This window comes from Canis aureus, chromosome 5 (assembly GCF_053574225.1).
Source record: "Canis aureus isolate CA01 chromosome 5, VMU_Caureus_v.1.0, whole genome shotgun sequence".
Classification (NCBI taxonomy): Eukaryota; Metazoa; Chordata; class Mammalia; order Carnivora; family Canidae; genus Canis; species Canis aureus.
The window spans coordinates 9,792,856-9,813,852 of record NC_135615.1 but is presented as its reverse complement, the minus strand read 5'-3'; the positions used below and the strand labels follow the sequence as shown (position 1 = coordinate 9,813,852).

The 20,997-nt window shown below is 45.5% G+C and overlaps 1 protein-coding gene across 1 annotated transcript in view; it reads right to left on the bottom strand.

The window, feature by feature from the left end:
• The window catches only part of PIP4K2A (phosphatidylinositol-5-phosphate 4-kinase type 2 alpha), a 178,405-nt gene extending 159,531 nt beyond the window's left edge, over positions 1–18,874 (bottom strand). The window contains exon 1 of the mRNA XM_077896832.1: positions 18,620–18,874. Within this exon, the coding sequence (XP_077752958.1) occupies positions 18,620–18,763 (144 nt within the window). The 5' untranslated portion in view covers positions 18,764–18,874. The remainder of the gene's footprint in view (positions 1–18,619) is intronic.
• Between the last annotated feature and the right edge of the window lie 2,123 nt (positions 18,875–20,997).

Here is a 20,997-nt window from a genome sequence, read left to right as displayed (position 1 = left end):
AAAATTACATTGCTTTCTCCTTTTGGAATATGAGTTATCTAAGAAAGGAGCCAGGCACTCATAGCTACCTGGCGAAGCTTCAACCTCCCTGTACCTGGCCTTGCTGGGCTACAACATGTTTGTGAAGTCAGTACAGGTGATTGACATATTTACATCATAATGCTGAGCAGAGGGGAGAGCACACAGAATGGAGCTCCTAGCCAAGGACAGGACTACCGTGGGGTGAGAACACTCAGTCTTTATAAAGCAAACACATATATTCTAATTATGGACTCCAGTGGGTGTATTGCATTACATCTTCTGAACAGAGTTATCCAAATCATCCATTGGTCTAGTCTCATGTGAAGTAGTAAGACTAGGTAATCAACTACAGATTCCTAGTAACCTATTTGAAGACTTCTACCTGCCAGTAAATGCTATATATAGGGTTGGGAATAAAAAAATCTATATAGAATCTGGCCAGTTGAAGTGAATCAAATGTAAACAGCTTCCAGGATCCAAGTACTCTGCCTAAAAAAATCACCAGTTTCCAACTGACAACCACCCGTCCTACTCTTATCTTGACCCCTGCTTTCCAGACCCTGGACTTGTAGGAAAGCACATAGTTGGTCTTGTGGCTTTTGTTTTTAAAAGGAAGAATTATCAAGTCTTCTGTTTCAGAGAACCTGAGGATTCTAAGCCTGAATGAAGAACGAAATTGTGATGAATGAGTCAGTGAAAACAGCTCTCCATAGAGGACAGCCAGCACGCGTGTCGGCTGGTCCTCCATCCCCCAGACTTGACGCCCCCACACTGCACATATGTTCAACTGCCTAAAATGCCTCTAAACAGAGCTTTAAATGGGGTAAAAGCATCCTTTAAAAAATATAGAGAGAACGCATATCTTTTTATTCCAATCCTTGCTGTACAGTTTGGGAATACTCCAACAGGGCATGTGATAAGGAAGCTCTCACCCACATTGCTGGGATTATAAACTGGTGTGGCCCTTTTTGAAAGCAATTTGGCAACATGTATGCCAAGAGCCTTAACAATTCATCCCCTCTGACCAGGTAATTCCTCATAAGGGGCAATATATCTGTTCTAAGGAAACCAACCGAAAAAGAAAACAGTTTTATATGGGGAGATGTTAACTGCAGCATTATTTATGGTAGCAAAAAAAATGGAACCAATGTATAGACTATTAAAACTTCATTAGACTACTAGGCAGTCATTAAAAACTATCACTGTGAGGAATACATAATGGTATGAGGCAATTATATATAGACAGTATAATCTCAGTGAGATTAAACCAAAGGATTGAAAAAGATACATCAAAACAGGACAATGATTGCCTCTGGAGAGAATGACTGTAGTAACTCTTGACTGTATTTATCTCTATTTTTCGAGTTTTTCATACAGGGTCCATGCTATATATATATTATTATATAAAGTAAGTATGGGGGAGAAAGATAGATCTTCCTCTGTAGTTATGAGAACTTAAATTCCACTGACATCATGAATGTCTCTAGTTCACCTAAATAAACACGAAAAAGACATTTCAGATAACACAAAATAAAAATGTTCACCATTGGCTGTTCCTGGATCAACTCTTCTTTAGCATGTTTTAAATTTGTAAATTATTTGATGTGGAACCTGCAAGAGGACAGTGAGGGAGACAAAGGGATACACTAGCTTTTTCTAATGTGGGTTTTGTTTTGTTTTGTTTTTTCATTTAACTTTAAATTTGTTCCTGTCCTCCTACTTTGGTTCAATGTGCCAAAAAAGAGTAAGCGCCTTATGGATTTATCGTAATTATTTCTGAACGGTTCTTTCTATGCCAAAGCATTTGAACTTTTCATCTGTGTGCAGCCAGAATGTAATTTATGAATGGATTGTGCTCCAAACATTCATTTTTAAGTTGGCTGTTTGTTTCTATGGGGAAACGTATTCCAAGTCCTCATGTTATAGTAAAAGCCTGGTGTCTAGGTTCTGTGAGGGAGGGGTCCATTGTAAACAGTGTCTTCTCAGGTTTGTGAGCACAGAAGACAGAGCAAGTTTTCAAAAAGGTAGAGTCAATTAGTAGCAATGGAGACAGGCAATCCTGGAGCATGGGAACTCAAGGAGTCAGGGCAGACTTATGAAAGACACACGTACACAGGACATGGTGGGAGACAGCAGTGTGGCCAGGCAGGGGGAGGATTGCTAAGGAAATCTACAAGGACCACGAAGAAATTTAGTTTTGGCTGGCTTAGATGTGTCTGTCTTCGAACTTTTATTTGAGACCGCAGACAACTCAATCAGCAAGGCTTCCATCACATTTCCGCCTGGTCATCCCTGGAAGCAAACCAACACAGTGACAATGATTCTGTGTTTGGAAGCAGGGGAATTCCAGTTGGGGGGGGGGGTGCAGCTAAGTGAAACAAATGGTAAATATAAATGTTTCTATTATACTGTGATAGGTATTCCTGAAAAACTAAGTTCTGTATACACACTAAGAACACATTGGAGCAGACCACTCAAAACCTACAGAATGCTTAAAAAAATAAAACGCTGGGGCACCTGGGTGGCTCAGTCAGTTAAGTGTCTGCCTTCAGCTCAGGTCATGATCCCAGGGTCCCGCCTAGGATGGGAAGCCTGCTTCTCCCTCCCCCTCTTCCCGTGCTCCCCACCCACCGCCCCATGCTCTCTCCCTCAAATAAATAAATCTTTTAAAAAAACAAATTTGAAAAATGCTAAAAATATACGTATGAGACTTCAAAATTGCTTAATTCCCATTAAGTACAGGATGGAGTTTATCTTTAAAAATACAATTGTGAAGATCACCCGATGGAAAGAATGTAAGGAACGACTGGGCTTCCAAGTTATAAAGATTAGCACAAAATGCACAAAGGGTGGAGAGAACCACATAATTATGACTTCTAAGACTGAGTACCTGGCCCCCTGAGTCCAGAGGGAGAATAAAGATGATGAGCAAAGTGCACAGTCCTGCGGCCCTACCTGGACAGTTGCCTTCGGCTATTTGTTGGCAAACTTTGCTTCCAGCTGCTGTTCCTGGGATGCAGTGACAGTCAAGGAAAATTGTCTATGTACTAATGTCCACGTCATATGCAACTATTCCCTATTTGTTTATCTTGCGTAAACTACTTCCCATTGCAGAAAAATGCATGTAGCAGAAAAGACAGCATGATGATATATTTTCTAAAGCAGACTCAGATCTGTAAAGGAACTTAATAAATCCCATTTTCTTTTCTGTTGCCAGCCTAAACACCACCTGAAAGTTTCCTCAAGGGTACCAACCCGTAGGAATTTGACATGAGAAATTTGGGATGAGTGACCCAAGAAAAGCAGGGTAAAACAGGGCAGCTGCTAGCACACAGGGTACCTCTGTGCACATCAGAAAATGAGCTTCCTCCTGCTCAGGCAAATCACAAAAAGGGTGCCTGTCTTTGGCTAAAAACGCAGCCCCTGGCCATGGTGTGCAGGTGGCAGTGCTGATTTCAGCCCACACCTGCCCCTGCCACCCAGGCACTCATGCCACAGAGGTCATTCTCGGGTTGTGATACAGAATAGCTGCTTCAAAGTACAGGTTGAGGAAACAAAAAAAGCAGGTTTATTACAACTACAAATAACACTAAGCTCTAAATGTTAGGGTGTCAGGCCACTTGCAAATATGGTTCTAATCCTAAATAACCAAGCCTAAAGAAACTAATGCAAACAGAAATAATGTCAACAGAATTATATGCAAGAGAATGGAAAGCAAATAAAACCATAAAAATTGAAGGTGGGAAGATTAATAACATCTGAAAAAGAGGTTCAGCAGTTGCCTGAAAATGACACAGGCCCTATTCTGCTTTTATATATGTTAACCCTGCCTGTCACCTGTTTTCTCTGGTCTCTTCACTGAATTAATTACAATTCATTTTTTAAGGTCCAACCCAAATAACACTACCTGCCCACCCCCCAAACCCCGGTAGTGCATAAAACTTGGGAGGAGGGATATGTCTATGCATAAAACTTGGGAGGAGGGATATGTCTATGCATAAAACTTGGGAGGAGGGATGCTACTCAAGAGGATTCCCAGGGTTGAAAACTGTCACCCAGCCTCCACTCAAGTGCCACCAAGCCCACAATGCAGGAGGCCCTGCTCCTGTGGCAACAGCTGGCTGGATCTCATGGCCACCAACTCTCTCTTTTGTCTCTCCTCCTCTCCATCACTCTTAAGAAATCTGAAATTAGGATGCAAAGTGGCTAACTGCTATCATAATGGACCTGGATCTGGGAGCAAACAAGCTTAGAAGCTGTGTGGGGTCTATTTGCACAAAGTAGCTACTTTGTGTAAGAAAAGACAATATTCCCAGAGAAAAAGGTTCTTGAAAAACAGATGCAAAGATCAGAAAGACGTGAGGAAGGAGACACTTCAGATTCTAGCCTCCATGAGGCTCAGGTGAGGATCCTAACCTTCCGCTCCATGCGTGACCCAATAACCCTCCCTGTTTTCCTTTAGCTGATCAGACTTTCATGACTGTCATCTAACATCAAGTAAACCTTGAATGGAGCACTTCTGTTAATTCACTAATTTACCACCTTGTTTATATAATTACATGCCTCTCTTCCCTGTATGACTGTGAACTCCCTATAAGCAAAAACTGTCTTTTTCATACGTCTTTCTCTAAGCCTCTATTAGAGAAAATACAACAACAACAACAAAAACTCCGGACACCAATGATAGGTTATGGTAGTAGAGTTTTATTAGATGTGAATTTTTTAAAAAATGAAGTATATTAGTTAAAGCTGGACCTTTAAACCACATCTCAGGGTTCTATTCAGATTGAGGACATCCATGCTGGGTGAGCAATCGAATGCTACACTGACCTATAAATTGAAACATTTGTTTAAACTTCAAGATTGGACTATCATTTCCACTTATTAGTTACGTACAAACTCTTTTTGGCCGATAGCCCAAAAGATAATAACGTCACAGAGCAGGAATGGTAAGAGAACTGTTTATGAAGCCAAGCCAGAAAACCCGGACCTGCACTCCCCTGTCCAATCCCTTGAGTAGTTACTAAATCCAGGTGATTTTACTTCCAGAACATCCCTTGGGCACATCCTTTGTCTTCACTGCCTCTCCCAGAGGACAGCAATGTCTCCTCAACAGTCTTTCCTCCTGTGGCACCAAGTCTCTGGCTGATCCAGCCCCCCAGGACCACTGCAGGCTCTGACTTGTCACTCCCTTGCTTACTGCCTACCATCCCGTCTCTAATAGAGTAAAGCTAGGTTATGTAGATCAACTCTCCCACTGGAAATAACTAAGCATCCGGAATAAAGTATTTTGTAAACATCTTCTTAAAGATATCAAAGCACAGAGGAGGCAAGAGGTAGCTTGCCAAAGGCTAAGTGAGAGCTGGATGTGGAGCAGTCAGCTTAGTCACAGAAGCCATTCTGGCCCTCAGGGCTCTGATGGTCTCACAGGCTGAGACACACAGAAGTCAGAGCCTACAGCTGGCCCGAGGTGGGAGGTCTAAGAGGAACCCTTTCTCCATAAGGCTAGAATCCAAAAGGGTCACACCCTCAGGGTAAGTACAAGCCAAAAATAAACCCATTCCACTCCCCTCACCCCAGGGGACTGCAGTCCAAATTTATATCACTGCAAGATTGAAAAAATTCCAAGTTACAAGTTTAATTCAAAATGGCCTTGGTCTGCAGCACCCCCAGCCACCCCTTTGCCAGATGGCAAAGACAAACAACCCTCTCTAGAGGGACCCACTTTGACCCTAAAACTCAAAGAATCCTCCCCAAGTAACTGTCCAAAGGAAATAAGCAGCTCATAGCCAAAAATAACCAAGCAGATACGGGAAGGAGGCACCATGAGTAAGAACCAGCAGAAATAGGGCAGCCTGGGTGGCTCAGGGGTTTAGCACCGCCTTTGGCCCAGGGTGTGATCCTGGAAACCCAGGATCGGGTCCCGCGTGGGGTTCCCTGCATGGAGCCTGCTTCTGCCTCTCTGCCTCTCTCTGTGTCTCTCATAAATAAATAAATAAAATCTTTAAAAAAAGAAAAAAAAGAACCAGCAGAAATATGACACAGCAGAACAATACCCACAAAGATCCAGGATGTTGGCATTAGCACCATCTTTATTATCAGTTAAGGAATCTCAAATTTAACTTATGGGGGCGCTTTGGGGGGCTCAGTCAGTTAAGCATCTGACTCTTGGTTTCAGCTCAAGTCCTGGATGGAGCCCCACGTGGGGCTCCCTGCTCAGTGGGGAGTCTGCTTCTCCCTCTCCCTGTTTCTCCCCCTGCTTGCTTGCTCACTCTCTCCCTCTGTCAAATAAATATATAAAATCTTTTTTTAAAAAAAACCTTACTTGTGGCAAACTTCTGAACACTAGAATTCCCAGAGGAATACCCAAAATCATTAAAAGACCAAATTACTGGGAATAAACCAGAAATAACACTGCAGTGCACTCTTCTACAATAATTCTCAGATTGTTTAGAAATGCATTCAGTCTTTACATGATCCACTCCATGGCCCCTTCAACACTGTGACCTTCTTCGAAGAGGTTTACTCACTGAAACTTCTCTGCTCTGTGCACAAAGCAGAGTTCTTGCATAGTGCCGTAAACAAACGAAGCTCTTTCTCTGGCAGCAGCTCATGGTTACCCCACACCTCTTATCACCGATGTGCAGCAAGTTCCCCCATGCTCTACTGTACTGCCCTAGCCACTCAGCAAAATGCTCTAAATACTGTGCTCAATCATAGCAAAAATGAATTTTACATGTGGGTGAAAATTTAATATGGAAAGGCTCACAGTAGACCAGCTGAGCACTAATGGCCTATGGTTTACACAATCTTGCTTCATTCAGTCATTCGATAATATTTATTGGGCGCCTACTACATACAAGTACTGTTCTAGGTTTGGGGTTGGGAGGTGCAGCTGTGAATGAGACGTCTCAGCTGCTGCAGATTTAACGACCTGGGTGGGAGAAATAAATAAGAAATAGGTAAACAACTTGGTGTCAGACGGTGCGAAGTGTCACAGAGGTAACAAAAGTAATAGGAGTGGAGGGCTACTTTCCAGGGAGTTGGAGAGGCCATCCAAGAGGACAATCCTTTAGCCAAGAGACTAAAATGACAGCCATCCAAAGACCTAAAGAGAGAACATTCCGAAGAGAAAAGTAAATGCAGAAGCTCTGGCTGCACTGAGCTTGGCTCATTAAGGAACAGAAAAAGCCTGGTGTGGCGAGAACAAAGAAGTCATGAAGACAGTGGGAAAGGATGAGGGCAAAGAGGGAAGCAGGGGCCAGGCCAGGAAGACCTTGCAGGCCACGGAGGAGAGCCTGGGGTTGGTTCACATTGCAACAGGAAGCCTCTGGGAGGTTTTCACCAAAGAAGTGAAGTGACAGGAAGATCATTCTGCTACCACTGTAGAGAATTTGGATTGAAACAGGGCAGAGGTGAACACTGCACACTACAGCAGTGTTCTGAAGAAAGGGAATTTATATGGGAAAGAGAGAAATAAGCACAAACATGCAGGACTTAGGAATGGTATTGGTGATAATGAGAGAGGAATTAAGCTGGGCACGAGGGGTTTCAGTGTAAGAAGCTGGGGAGATGGTGGTCCAGGGGAAGAAACTGGCTTAGGGAGTGATAGCAGGTGGGGTCGCGGGGCAGCAGGACATGGAAAGCCCTGTAGGGATCACATCTGAGATGTCTATTTGGTTTGCAAGGGAAGATGCCTGGTAGGAAACTTAGTATGGAGCCTAGCAGGGAACTCAGAGCTGAAGATAAAAATTTCTGTCATCAGCATGAAATGCCAGGAGACTAAATAAGATTGTGTAGAGAAGGGACGTCTGGGTGGCTCAGCAGTTGAATATCTGCCTTCAGCTCAGGGTGCGATCCCGGAGTCCTAGGATCAAATCCCGCATTGGGGCTCCCCATGGGGAGCCTGCTTCTCCCTCTGCCTGTGTCTCTGCCTCTCTCTCTCTCTCATGAATAAATAAATAAAATCTTTAAAAAACATATTGCATAGAGAAAATATGCCTCATTATGCAAGAAGACCTGAAAAGGGTCCTGGGGCATTCCAGCTTTTAGAGACTAGATAAAGGAGGAGGAACCTTGTAAGGTACCTAAGGGGTAGCAGCTGGTGAGGCAAAAGGAAAACAAGAAAAGACAAGACAAGGGGTCCCCTGGATTTGAAAACATGAGTGGGCACTTGCTATATCCCACTGTATCCCCCAAGTGGGAAGGATGAAAGCAAGGTTGCAGTGGGTTCGGGGAAGGGTGGCAGGAGAGGGAGCCAGCTGTTGCAGACAACAGGAGGCAGGTGCAGAAGACTAGGCTTTGCAACTTCTGCTATAAAAAGGAAGAGAGAAGCAGAGTGGACACTAAAGTGAGGATGCAATGTCAAAGGAGACTTTTGTTACTGAGGCTGTTTATTTTGGTTTTAAGACAGGAGGTCCCAGCGCAGCGAGCACTGTCCAGTAGAAAGTGCTACGGGGATGGCAACCATCTACACCCGCACTGTCCAGCTCAGGAGCTACTACCCACATGTGACTGTTGGGCACTTGATATGAGAAACTGAACCTTAACATTTAATTTTAATTCAATGAAATGTCAATAGCTATGTGTGACGAGTAGCTTCCAACCTGGACAGTGCAGCCTTCCAGCACGTCTGTGGGCTCATGAATTCAGCCATCCAAAAGTTAACAGGCTGTGGGGTGGGAAAAATGGAAGTTAGTAGCTTCTGCTGGTCTAGTGTTTTTTTGTTTTTTTTTAAGATTTTATTTATTTATTCATGAGAGACACAGAGAGAGAGAGGCAGAGACATAGGCAGAGGGAGAAGCAGGCTCCCCTTGGGGAGTCTGATGCGGTATTCAATCCCAGGACTCCGGGATCATGACCTGAGCCAAAGGCAGAGATGCTCAATCACTGAGCCACCCAGGCACCCCAGTCCAGTGTTTTCTAAAGCATTAAAGGTTACTACCTGGAAGACAGCAAAGGGACAAAACATTAGAGGGTGGTTTAAGGAGAAAGAAAAGGTAAGAAATGGTTTCAAAAAGTATGTAATATTATTTATGGTAGGGCACCTGAGTGGCTCAGTCAGTTAAGCTCTGCCTTCTGCCCAAGTCACAATCCTGGGGTCCTGGGATCCAGCCCCACATGGGGCTCCCTGTTCAATGGGGAGTCTCCTTTTGCCTCTACCCCTCACCCCCCTCGTGCTCTCTCACGTGCTCTCTCTCAAATAAAATATTTTTTAAAAATGATCTATGGCAAATTTTAAAGGAGTCCTTGCCAGAACTGTTATTAAATATTTCAGTGGCAAACATCAGCTACTTGGCCCTTCAAATGTGACCTCCAACCACGTCTTCTACCATTTCCTAAACATTCCTCATCACCAACCTCTGTGGTTTTCAATCTTCTTGGTTGCAGAATTTTCACCGCCACCTGCCACCGTATATATTTGCCCTTGTATATACACAGTATGTATCCAGGGCCCCCAATCAAAAATGTTGAAAAGATGATGAAGAGGACAAAAACAAGCTGCTCTGGATGAAGCTGAAATTGAGGCTAAATTCCCTCCACCTGCTCAGCTCCCTCCCACCAGCTCAGGCCCCTCCCACCAGCTCAGCCCCCTCTCACCTGCTCAGCCCCTCCGACCTGCTCATCCCCCTCCTACCTACTCAGCCCCCTCCCACCAGCTCAGCCCCTTCCCAGCCCCTGAGGCACCTCCAAGAAAACATGGAATTTGAAACGGAGGATTTACTTTAGCCAGTGCTCCTCAAACTGGCAGGAACTCACAGACCATCTGTCTTGTCACAGTGCACATTCTGCCCCGGAGAGGCCCACAGTTCTGCATTTCTCGCAGGCGCTTGGGTGATGGCTGAGACTACCATCTTGTAAATTACACTCTGGATGAGCGGCAAGGCCCCTAGGCCACAGTCACACCAGACCACTCCCCATGCTCCACTCCATCTGCTTACTTTTACCACTTGATCCTCTTAACACATATACCTTTTCCTGCCTTCTCCAGAAGGGAGATTGTACCCCATCTTCAAGGCCTTCTCAAAGTCAGCTCCTCTTGAACTCCTCCAAGAGTCCTGGGCACAAGTAATCATGATCCATCTGCCCCCTGTCCTATCACTTTTCCCCTTTCTCACGCTACTCCAGCCACACAGGCTTCCTTGCCGTTACCTAAACTTGCCAAGCTACCACCAGCTCAGGGCCTTTGCATCAGCTATTCCTCCTACCTACAATGCCCTTCCCCCAGATATCCTCATCCCCTTCATCTCCTTCATCCTTCCCCCGGATTTCCCAACCCCTTCATCTCCTTCATCCCATCACTCAAATGTCTTCTTCATGAGGTTTATACTTTGACTACCCCAGCACTCCTGATACTCTATTATTTATACATAATGTCTATGCATCTATGTCTGTCTCCCCTGTGGTTATGAGCAATTTGAGGGCAGGGTCCACAGTGTATTCATTTTGCATCCAAGAGTCTTGCACAGTGTCTCTTACATTAAAAATGAAAGAAATAAATAAAAAGAGGGAGAGAGAGAGAAAAAGTAAAACAAGAAACCAGTAGCTGATAAAATGTACAACTAATGAATCTGATGGAGATTTCTGACACCTCAAACAACCTGATTAGTGGAAGCATTAAAGATACAAGAAAGACATTATAACAAAATAGATACAGAAATTAAAGCAAGTGCACAAAGATAATTCGAAAAGGATCAATTTACAACTCCAAGATGCACAAGGATGCCAAGTGAGCGGCGACTTTATATTGATGAACAACGTTAATGTAATGATTAATTTAACATGCACTCTAATAATTGTTCATGTTTTATCATTTAAAACATTTTTTAAAACATACTAATGACTGCTAACATTTATTAAGAACTTACCATGTGACAGCAACTCTTTAGGCATCTTACCAGTACCAACCCATTTAATCCATATTACAAACCTCTGTACTAGGTACTATTATTATCTCTTAAGAAGGAACTAAGAGAGAGAGAGCCCAAATGACTTGGTCAAAGTCACATAGCCAACCAAACAGCGAGCTCCAGTGACCTCAGCTCACTAGAGTCTGAGCTCTTAACTATGACAGAGAGGTGAAAAACTATGAGGTCTTCCTCTGAATGTAAAGGTGTATCTTTAGGTAAGTTACTGTTTTCAAATTCCCTAAAACACTTTTCATTAATAAATTATATATATAAATATATAAAATAAAAATAAATATATCTGTATATATGAAATATATATGTGCCCTCTTCCTACATGCTTTGAAAATATGCAATGATCTTCTTTCTATAAAAGAAAAAATGCTTTAAACACTTATTACTGGCTAATACTCCATATTAGTAGCTAATAGTCTGTCAAAGTATAGCTTTTAATACCAAGGAAAGGAAAGAGTAGACTAAGGGAAGAACAGGCAGCCAAGTTCAATGGTTGCAAGTCCAGGTTTGAATCCCTCGCCATCTACTAGCACTGTGTGCTCAACAGGTATTAATTTCATCTATGCACATTCCTACTATGTGTTCTTCCTGGCTGCTGCATGCTTTTCCCCATTTCCCATCCCATACCACTTGTACTTTATTCCTTCAAGAGTTCTCAATCAGGGTCTACAACTCCCAAGTGGTCCATGGACAGAATTCAGGGGATCCATGAACTTGGATGTAGTTTTATGTGTTTTCATTTATTCATTCAAAAGCATTATTCTAAGAAGAGGTCCACAGCATTCACTGGACTGCCATCAGGGTATGTGGCACAAAAACGAAAGGTGGATAAAAGCAGGAGGTATTTTTAACATTTCAAGAAAGGTAACAAATCTGGTTAGGTCAGTACAAGTGAGAATGTAAAGTGATAGCGGTGAGGAAAACATCTGGGTATCCCTAAATAAAATGGCATCCACCTTCATTCTACTACTAACCTTCTCTTCTCAAAAGAGATGCTGCTTCTACCTTCATTCATTGTTCTTTAAATCAGTAAGCTTGCACACACACGTGCTTGTGTGCACACATACCAATCAGCCGCTGTCTCAAAAAGTACATCCCTGAACATCATGATCTCTGAAGCATTAATCTGCTGGACTTCCTGGTGAGTTTTGTCTTGCTTCCTGTTTCTTCTTCCTCCATCCTTCCCTCAAAGCCAATTGCTCCCCTTAGAGACCTACTTTATCCCCCTGGCTTCCACAATTCTCCATTCTCCATCCCAGCCCTAGCCTTGCTCCTGAGATGTAATTCCATCTTCCAACACACCCCTTACCCCTTCCCAGCCATGGGCAATGTGACTAGAATATCCACTCACTATCTCCTGCAGCTCAACACTTGTTTTTAATGAATTTTTTTTTTTTTTAAGTAGGCTCCACACCCAATGTGCAGCTTGAACTCATGACCCTGAGATTAAGAGTTGCATCCTCTACCAACTGAGCCAGCCAGAAAATTTTTTAACCTTTTCCAATACACAATTCCTTCTCCTAACTTTTCTAACTCTACCATGGAGTCACCATTCTCCCAAGGATATTCATCACATACAGTCATGGGACAAATCCTGAATATTTCTCTTTATTTTTAGCAGTATTCTTTCTGCTGGCCTTAGTACTCAACATTTGTCTCAAGGACCAGCAGTGTCATCACCTAAGAGCACAATAAATTCTGAGACTCGGGACTCCCCTTAGGCCTGTTTAGTCAGAATCTGCATTTTTAAGGTGATTCATACACACATTAAATTTTGAGAAGCACTTCTGTGGTGCTTATAAATCTGTCAACAGTCTAACTGCATCTGAATTTGATCATTTTTTGGTATCAATTACTAACTCCCTATTATGTGCTAATTACAGTTCTAGACTTTAAATACATTATCTTACTTAACCCTCAGAATAATCCTGTGACAGAATCATCATCATTTCTATTTTAAGAATGAATAAATTGAGGCTCAAGTGGATAAATCATGTGTTCAACGAGTCCATAATTGATGGAGGAAGGATTTGAACCTAAGCTGTCTGACCACAAACCATTTTGCGAAATTGCACCAATTCCCTTAAGTTCCAAAATTTGTATTTCAAAGGGTATACTGGCCAAATTAATTACTCTGCTTGACTGCATTTTCTCCTCAACTTAAGGTAGATTTTGTTTATTACAATTCTTGCTGAAAATCTTTCTGAAGATTTCTAAAGATTTTTAAAAGCAGAGCAGATGATTCTGGTTTAGAAAGAGAAATCATTGTCTTGCCATTGGCATCATTCTAAACACTCAAGTTCAGTCGAAGGTATTGGGGAAATAGAGAAGAAAATGTATCCTCTTCTTAGGATATAATCCCAAATTTGAAGGGGCATAAAACTATTTTCTTAACAATAAACATTGTGTGTCTACTTGGCATTCTTCTTTGCTCTAAAGTAAAGGAAAAAGATAAAAATAGAGACTGCAATGCCTAGGTGGCTAAGAGTTGGTTAAGCATCCAACTCTTGATTTCAGCTTGAGCCTTGATTTCGGCTCAGGCCTTGATCTCAGGGTCATGAGTTCAAGCCCCAGCTCTGGAGCCTACTTAAAAACAAAAACAAAAATAGTGTGAGACTAGTTCTTGAATGAATGGTTATTTGGATTCCATTCAATAAGTTTCATCTAATGTCTAGTTAATAATTGCCTCATCATATCCTATTCAGTCAATATTTCATAGTCACTCATTTCATTTTTAAACCTAGTTTCCTTCTTTCATTTTTTTTCAACACCCAAATACAAACCCACCGACCTAAACAACGTCACTATTTCCCCCAACATAGTACTTACTTACTTCAAGTGCCAGGCCTTGTTGAGAATATAACGAAAGCTACGGATACTTTACCCAGAAAACTATTTGCCCAAACACACAAAACATGGCACACAGACACCAAGATAAACACCCTGGCTCTACCAAGAGGACAGAGACCTGCCTGATACAGCCTCTCTGGGCCCTCTCCGCCCTTAAGGGAACTGTTCCAACAGACAAGCACTCCCACCTTTTCCTAACTGCTCAGCCCAGGGGGATGCCAGACTGGTCAGAATCTTTCCATGGGGTTTTTAGAACTGAACAGGAGCCAGAAAGTCCCTTTTGGGGGGCAGAAATGACAAAATGTGAAATTCAGGAATCATTAATTCCCTACCCTGTGGAGGAAACTGGTCAGCTCACCTCTGAGCAGGAATAAAGCCAAGATGGACAAAAAAGTCCCAAGAGCACCCAACCACCTGGTTCCAATTTTTGCTAAACCCAGTCCTATTCCTGTTCTCTTGGTTTGGTTAGCAATTGGTCCTTGCGCTGTGACAAGCCTCCAAAACCCTAATATTTAAAGTTTTTGGCTAAGCTCATTCACATTTCTATAGCTTGCAACAAAAGGATTTTAACATTAATATTGACTACTTATAGATGCTGTTTATTTGTTTTAAATTTTTTTTTAATTTTTATTTATTTATGATAGTCACACACACACACACACAGAGAGAGAGGCAGAGACACAGGCAGAGGGAGGAGCAGGCTCCATGCACCGGGAGCCCGACGTGGGATTCGATCCAGGGTCTCCAGGATCGCGCCCTGGGCCAAAGGCAGGCGCCAAACCGCTGCGCCACCCAGGGATCCCTATTTATTTGTTTTAAACAGGTTTGAGGGGATGGATGCCTGGGTGGCTCAGCAGTTGAGCATCTGCCTTTGGCTCAGGGCATGATCCCGGAGTCCCAGGATCGAATCCCACATCCGGCTTCCTGTGTGGAGTCTGTTTCTCCCTCTGCCTGTGTCTCTGCCTCTCTCTGTGTATCTCTCATGAATAAATAAATAAAATCTTAAAAAAGTAAACAATGAATTCCTCTAGCTATCTAATTAGGTTTTTAAATACTAATTTCCAAAAGGCTCACGTCAATCTGCATAAAAATCTTTTAGACTATTCTTTTTATTTTTTTTAAGATTTTATTTATTTATTTGAGAGGGAGTGTGTGTGTGTGTGTGTGTGAGAGAGAGAGAGAGGGAGAGCGCATGAGCATGAGCAGGGGGAGGGGCAGAGGGAAAAGCAGACTCCCTGCTGAAAGGGAGCCTCACATTGGACTCAATCCCAGGACTCCAGGGTCATGACCTGGGCCCAAGGCAGACACCCAACCCACTGAGCCACCCAGGCGCCCAAGAATATCTCTTTAAAGCAAATCTTGGCTCATATCATTCTGCATGTTCCCCACACTATTAAAATATAATTTTAGGAAGCTAACTGCCTGATCATTTTTAGTTTAATTCCAAATGTAACAAGACAAAATTGCCTTCTTAAGTGGTCGTTTTTCCTTTATGTATTCAATTATATTCCCTGCTTAAAATACTTAAAATAAAAATTGGCAGTGATCCACTCACTGATGGGTATTTTAAGTTAGAAAGCAGAAACATATCAAATTCACCACACAAAGTCAGGCTTATTCTTGTCATTGAGAATTACCACCACAATGGACTTGGAAATTTCCACCTTAATTGCAAGTTTTTACATTTCAATCAATAGACTTTGACTTAATAGACCTCAATGCAGTCCAACTCCAATCAATCCAACAAACTTAGTTTACACCTCACTTACAATCAACACGGATTTCCTTCCCTCCAGTCACAGCCTTGAAAATTCTCTGAATGCTGCTGCATTTTCAAGGTTACAATAGTGATGACTTTTATTATATACAATTAATTACTGCCAGTCTACAGATTCTAACGTAATGCTATGAACCTAGTAGACTAAAAATAGGGGAATCTTGAAGTTAGAAAAATCCTTGGAAATCATCCAGTCCAATCACCTTACTTTCATAGATGCAAACATCGATGCAAAAACTAATTATCATGCCCAACGTTAGCAGAATTAGAGGAAAAAGTTAGAACACATATACAATGAGCATTTTACCATGGTATGTAGGTTCCCAATCCCCATATAAGCCACCTCCATGGTAAAATAAATATGAAGTTTCTCTTTAGTACTACAAACGTACAGTTACTGCTAAATATCTGTAAGACAAATTCAAATGAATTATAAAAAGCATGAAATTGCTATATGCATGACAAATCTTTTCCAATTAATCCTGGTCTCATTAGAAATATAGAAGAAACACTCTGATTTAAATGATCTGCTCCTTTTCTTCCATGCTTTCTCAAATATCCCTACCATATACAACACTATGCTTGCTCCTTCTTAATAATGCTGATGTAGTTAATTCTCAAATTATACTGTAGACTTTGGTCCTATTTGGTCAAATTCATATAAAAATGTTTATCTAGTATTAGACTTTGTCACCTAAAATGAAATCAACCAGAAATACATGGTATCTTGGTGCTTAGATTTCATAGTTCTATATACTTTTTTTTTTTCAGAAATAAAGAAAATAGACATTTTAAAAAAGAAAGTTGTGACACAGACCATTTTTATGTCAATTAATCCCTCAAAACAAAGATTTTGGGGCGAAGATATGGGCATTTTTAGCCATCTTTTGCACAGTACTGTCCATGTGCCTACTGCATATCTGTTGAAAGAATAACATGGTTACATTACATTCTATGGAAACTTGACTCCTCTGTATGACTCTACTTAGAATTGCTAACTTTTTTTGATAGCAAAAGAAAACAACATAAGATGTACCATCTATAAATCAAACATCATGTATAAACATGCCTTAAGTAGTTTTGAAATTTCCAATTAGCAAGAGACTCTAAAACAAATGTAGCAATTCATAAATACAAGGTAGCAACATAAGTGGTTACAACAAAATATGCAAAATTACAAGATTTTGTAAAGTCAACTGGAATTCAGACGAATTCCCAGAAAGTACACTCTTTTTTTATTCCGCAGCATGTTGTTGGCACTACTTTGCTACACTAAACTCTCATACACAAACTCTCCTGACCATAACACAAGAACTCCAAAGGAGATAAAAGCACCAATAAATACAGAACTAACGATATTAATTTTTTAAAGCAACTAACATAATCAAATTTAAAAAGCATAATAGAATTAGACATAACTCTAAACTGTAGGTTTTTTTTACATAAGAAAAACTCCATTCTACTTACTACAATAAAACTTTGGGAGAGTTTTGGTGCATTAACACATGCAGTTGTAAAAGCTCACGTTCCTAATTGCTAAAGAGGTTATCAAGAAGTTAAAACGAACTTCAATGAATCAGGCATTCATTTTCCTAAACACAACTCATTTTCTTAAAACAACTTGCTTAAACACAGTCGCTTCATGCAAACACAGTCAATCCTGGTTCTGCTTCACCGTTTCAACCCAGCTCAGCCTGGGAAAGAAAAACACAAACATGATGCTTCCGAGCCATGTTAAACAACTTCATTAACTTGAGAACGTTCTTTTAAAAACCATGATGGTTTTGTGTCATTTCCATTATGCTGAAAAGGGCACACAGACAGCCACAGAAATCAAAAGTACGGGAAGCAAGCTTCCACTTTTCCTCGCATGCTGACTGACTGCAGTGGGTAAGGTCACGGCCAAAATTCACAGACTCATTTAAACTTTCATGGCTCAGCCGACAGCTCCTATCATGTTTCCTGATCCTACGGAGATTAAAATTGCAGGAGTTCCTCGCAGTAAGCTCGGCAGGAGGCTATTTCAGACCCTCGAACCGCAGTCCGCAGAGCCCGCAGCGGCGCATCCTCCACCACCTCTGGCTGGGGTGTTAAGCTAACCTTTCGGGGCGTTCTCCTCCAGCCTCTTACCCCCCCCCCACGGCTCCCCGCCGCGCCCGCCGAGACCCTCTCCTACTGTCCCCCCCACCCCCCCCCCCAGGCCGCCTTTCCGCAGTCGGTGCCGTCGGCCTGGCTCCCAAGGTGGGGGAGGCGGCGTGGGGCGGAAGCCTCCCCGCCAAGCAGCGCTTCAGCCCGCACAGCGGCAGGGCGATGCGGGAGAAGGACCAGAGACGAGGATGCTGAGCGCCAGGGCCATATTTACACGGGCTTTCTCTTTGCCAAAAAGATTCGCTGTGTCCGATAATACCGCCTTTAAAGGGGAAAAAAGAGGACCGAAGCACTGGGGCCGCTGACTACAGCTCCCCATCTCCGGTGTTCTCGCCCCTCTGGCCCCGCGGGGAGGATCCCGACGCTCCGGGCCGCGCACCCGCACACCTGCCGGCCCGCGGAGGACCCGGCCGCCCCCGCGCCCCTCCGCCCTAAGGCGGCGCCCACCCACACCCAGACCCCAGCAGCCCCGCCGGGGATGACAGCCCAGGCGCCGCCGCGCCCCGCACAAACTTCCCAGCTGCCCGGCTGCGAGGACCCGCCGGCCGGCGAACCAACGGGCGGACGCGGGACGACGCTGGTCCCCGCCGCGGGGCTCGACCGCAGCTGGGACCCCTGGTCCTGCGTCCGGCCCTGGGTCCAAAGGGGGTCCGGGGGGCGCCCGGGGGCCCCGCCGAGGCGGACGCGCGCCGCCGGGATGGGGGCCCCCGGGCGCCGCGGCGGACGGACCACCCCGGAGGGCGAGCACCGGAGGGCCGGGTCCCCGCTCGGGCTCCCCGGCCCGCAGCAGCTGCAGCAGGAGGAGGAGGGGAGCAGGAGGAGGAGGAGGAGGAGGAGGAGGAGGAGGAGGAGGAGGAGGAGGAGGAGGAAGGGGACTGCGCGCCGCAGCCCGAGCCCTTACCGAGTGGTTTACCCCCCACATCAGGACGCTGAGCAGGGGATCGCTGGCCCGAAAGAGCTTCACTTTCTGCGCTACGAAGTGCTTCTTCTTGGTCTTGGTCTTGCTCGCCAAGACGGAGGACCCCAGGTTGCCGGGGGTCGCCATGGCCGCCGCCTCCGTCCCCTCCACCGCCGCGCTCCCGAGGCCGGGGACCCGCCCTCTCTACACGCCGGCCCGGGGAGGCAGCCGCATCCCCCCGGCGGCGGCCCCGGCGCGCCGTGCCCGCTGCGCCCGCTGCGCCCGCTGCGCCCGCTCGGCCCGGCGGAGGAGGGAGGCTGCGCTCGGCTCGCGCCCGGCCCGGACTCGGCGCCCGCCGCGGCTCCGCGCTCAGCCCGCGGCTGGACCAGGCGCGCCGCGAACGGCTTCCGCGTTGGGCGCCGGCGTCATGACGCAGGGGGCGGGCGGGCAGCAGCGGCGGCGCCGCCGGGCGGGGCGGGGCGCGGCCGCGGGACCGTTAGGCTGCAGCGGGGGTGCGGGGGCGCGGGGGCGCGGGGGCGCGGGGCTCCGGCTCAGGCTGCGGCGCGGGCTCCGGCTCCGGCTCCGGCTCCGGCTCCGGCTCGGCCCCCGCCCCCGCCCCGCGGCCGGCCAGCTGCCCCCCGGCGTGCAGGCGAGCTCCCGGCCCGCTGCGGAGGCCGCGGGGAGGGGCCGGGGGGCGGGTTCCGCAGGGCAACCCCTTCTGCTCCCCAGGGAGGAAGGGGGGAGGGACAGAGGAGAGGAGAGACCCCAGAAGAGGAGCCCCCAGGGCCGGCGGCCCGAAGCGATGGAACGGCCACTTACCGGCGCCCGGAGTCCGCAGAGCTGGCGAGACCTGAAATGCTGCGTGGAGACCAGGGCTCCCCTAGCACCGAGGGCAAGGACCTGGGCACATCGTTGGCCACCACCCCCCACCCCCCGGGGCGGCGCCGAAATGAAGTGATAATCCCATGGTGCCTTGAACTGTCGGGCCTGGCGCACCCTGGACTTCAGTCCCCTGCACCCCCTGAGTCCTGCAGCGGGGAGACTCCCACCTGCCACACTGGCTTGTCTTTGCTTCCTCCGCTAACCCCCTCCACCGGGCAGGACCCTGGATTCCTCATTCACAGCCCCCTGGGTCTCGGCTGGAGAGCATGCCCCAAACAGCACCCTGGACCTCCCAGCCTCCGAGACGTTCCTTACATTTCTTCCTTTTATCCACTCCACTCACCTTCCACGGAAATCTGTTCATTGTCTCCATCCGTATCCACTTCAGTGCTGGGAACAACGGACTCACCTCAGGAAACTGCTATTATAAGTGTGTCTAAAAACAGCGCTGTCCCCACACCTGCCCCCGACTCAGCCCGCTGGGCGAGCATGTTATCTATTGTCACTATTACTCCACTCAAATACAGTGGATACCCACTGTGTGCTTGGTGATCTGCTTTGCTCTGTCAAGGACACAAAGGATGACAGACCCTCATCCCTTAAAGAGCTCCAGTCTCATGGGGGTGGGGAGTGACAGGTCGTGTGGGTCAGGTTCATTTGCTCCTCTTATTTTCTTTGTTCTTTAAACACAGGGGTTGCCTCAAAGTCCTCTTGTTCTCTCCCTCTTGTTTCAGGTTCTTTGTGTTAACAAAAGGGACGATCAGACACTTGTCACTTGAGGGACTACTCGGGGCCTGGTAATTATGGTTCTGCCCTACCTACTTTAGAGGATGTTTTATAGAATCAAAATCAGTAGTAGACAATGGCTACGAAAAGGCCTTTGTAAAACCATACAGCGTTATATACATACTCTATAAAATGTGGAATACCAGCAGATGTATTCTCCGCCAACCTCAGAGAAGTAAGGGCCTGGGTAAAAATCTCTACATCACTTGTCCACAAGCACCTTTAAAAAGTGTCTACAACTTAAATGCATTTTTAAGAAAAAAGTGTCTAAAAACCAGGGCACCTGGGTGGCTAAGCCAGTTGAGCATCTGCCTCTGGCTCAGGTAGTGATCCCGGGGTTCTGGAATCGAGCCCTGCAATGGGCTCCCTGCTCAGCGGGGAGCCTGCTTCTCCTTCTCCCTTTGCTCTTCCCCCTGCTTGTGTGTGCTCTCTCAAATAAAATCTGTTTTAAAAAGTGTCTAATAAAACCGATTTCAACATCTTCCCCCAACCCACGTGTTATTTCATTTTTATATTATATTGGAAATGGCATTCCTGGGATCCCTGGGTGGCGCAGCGCTTTGGCGCCTGCCTTTGGCCCAGGGCGCGATGCTGGAGACCCGGGATCGAATCCCACATCGGGCTCCCGGTGCATGGAGCCTGCTTCTCCCTCTGCCTGTGTCTCTGCCTCTCTCTCTCTCTCTCTCTCTCTCTCTGTGACTATCACAAATAAA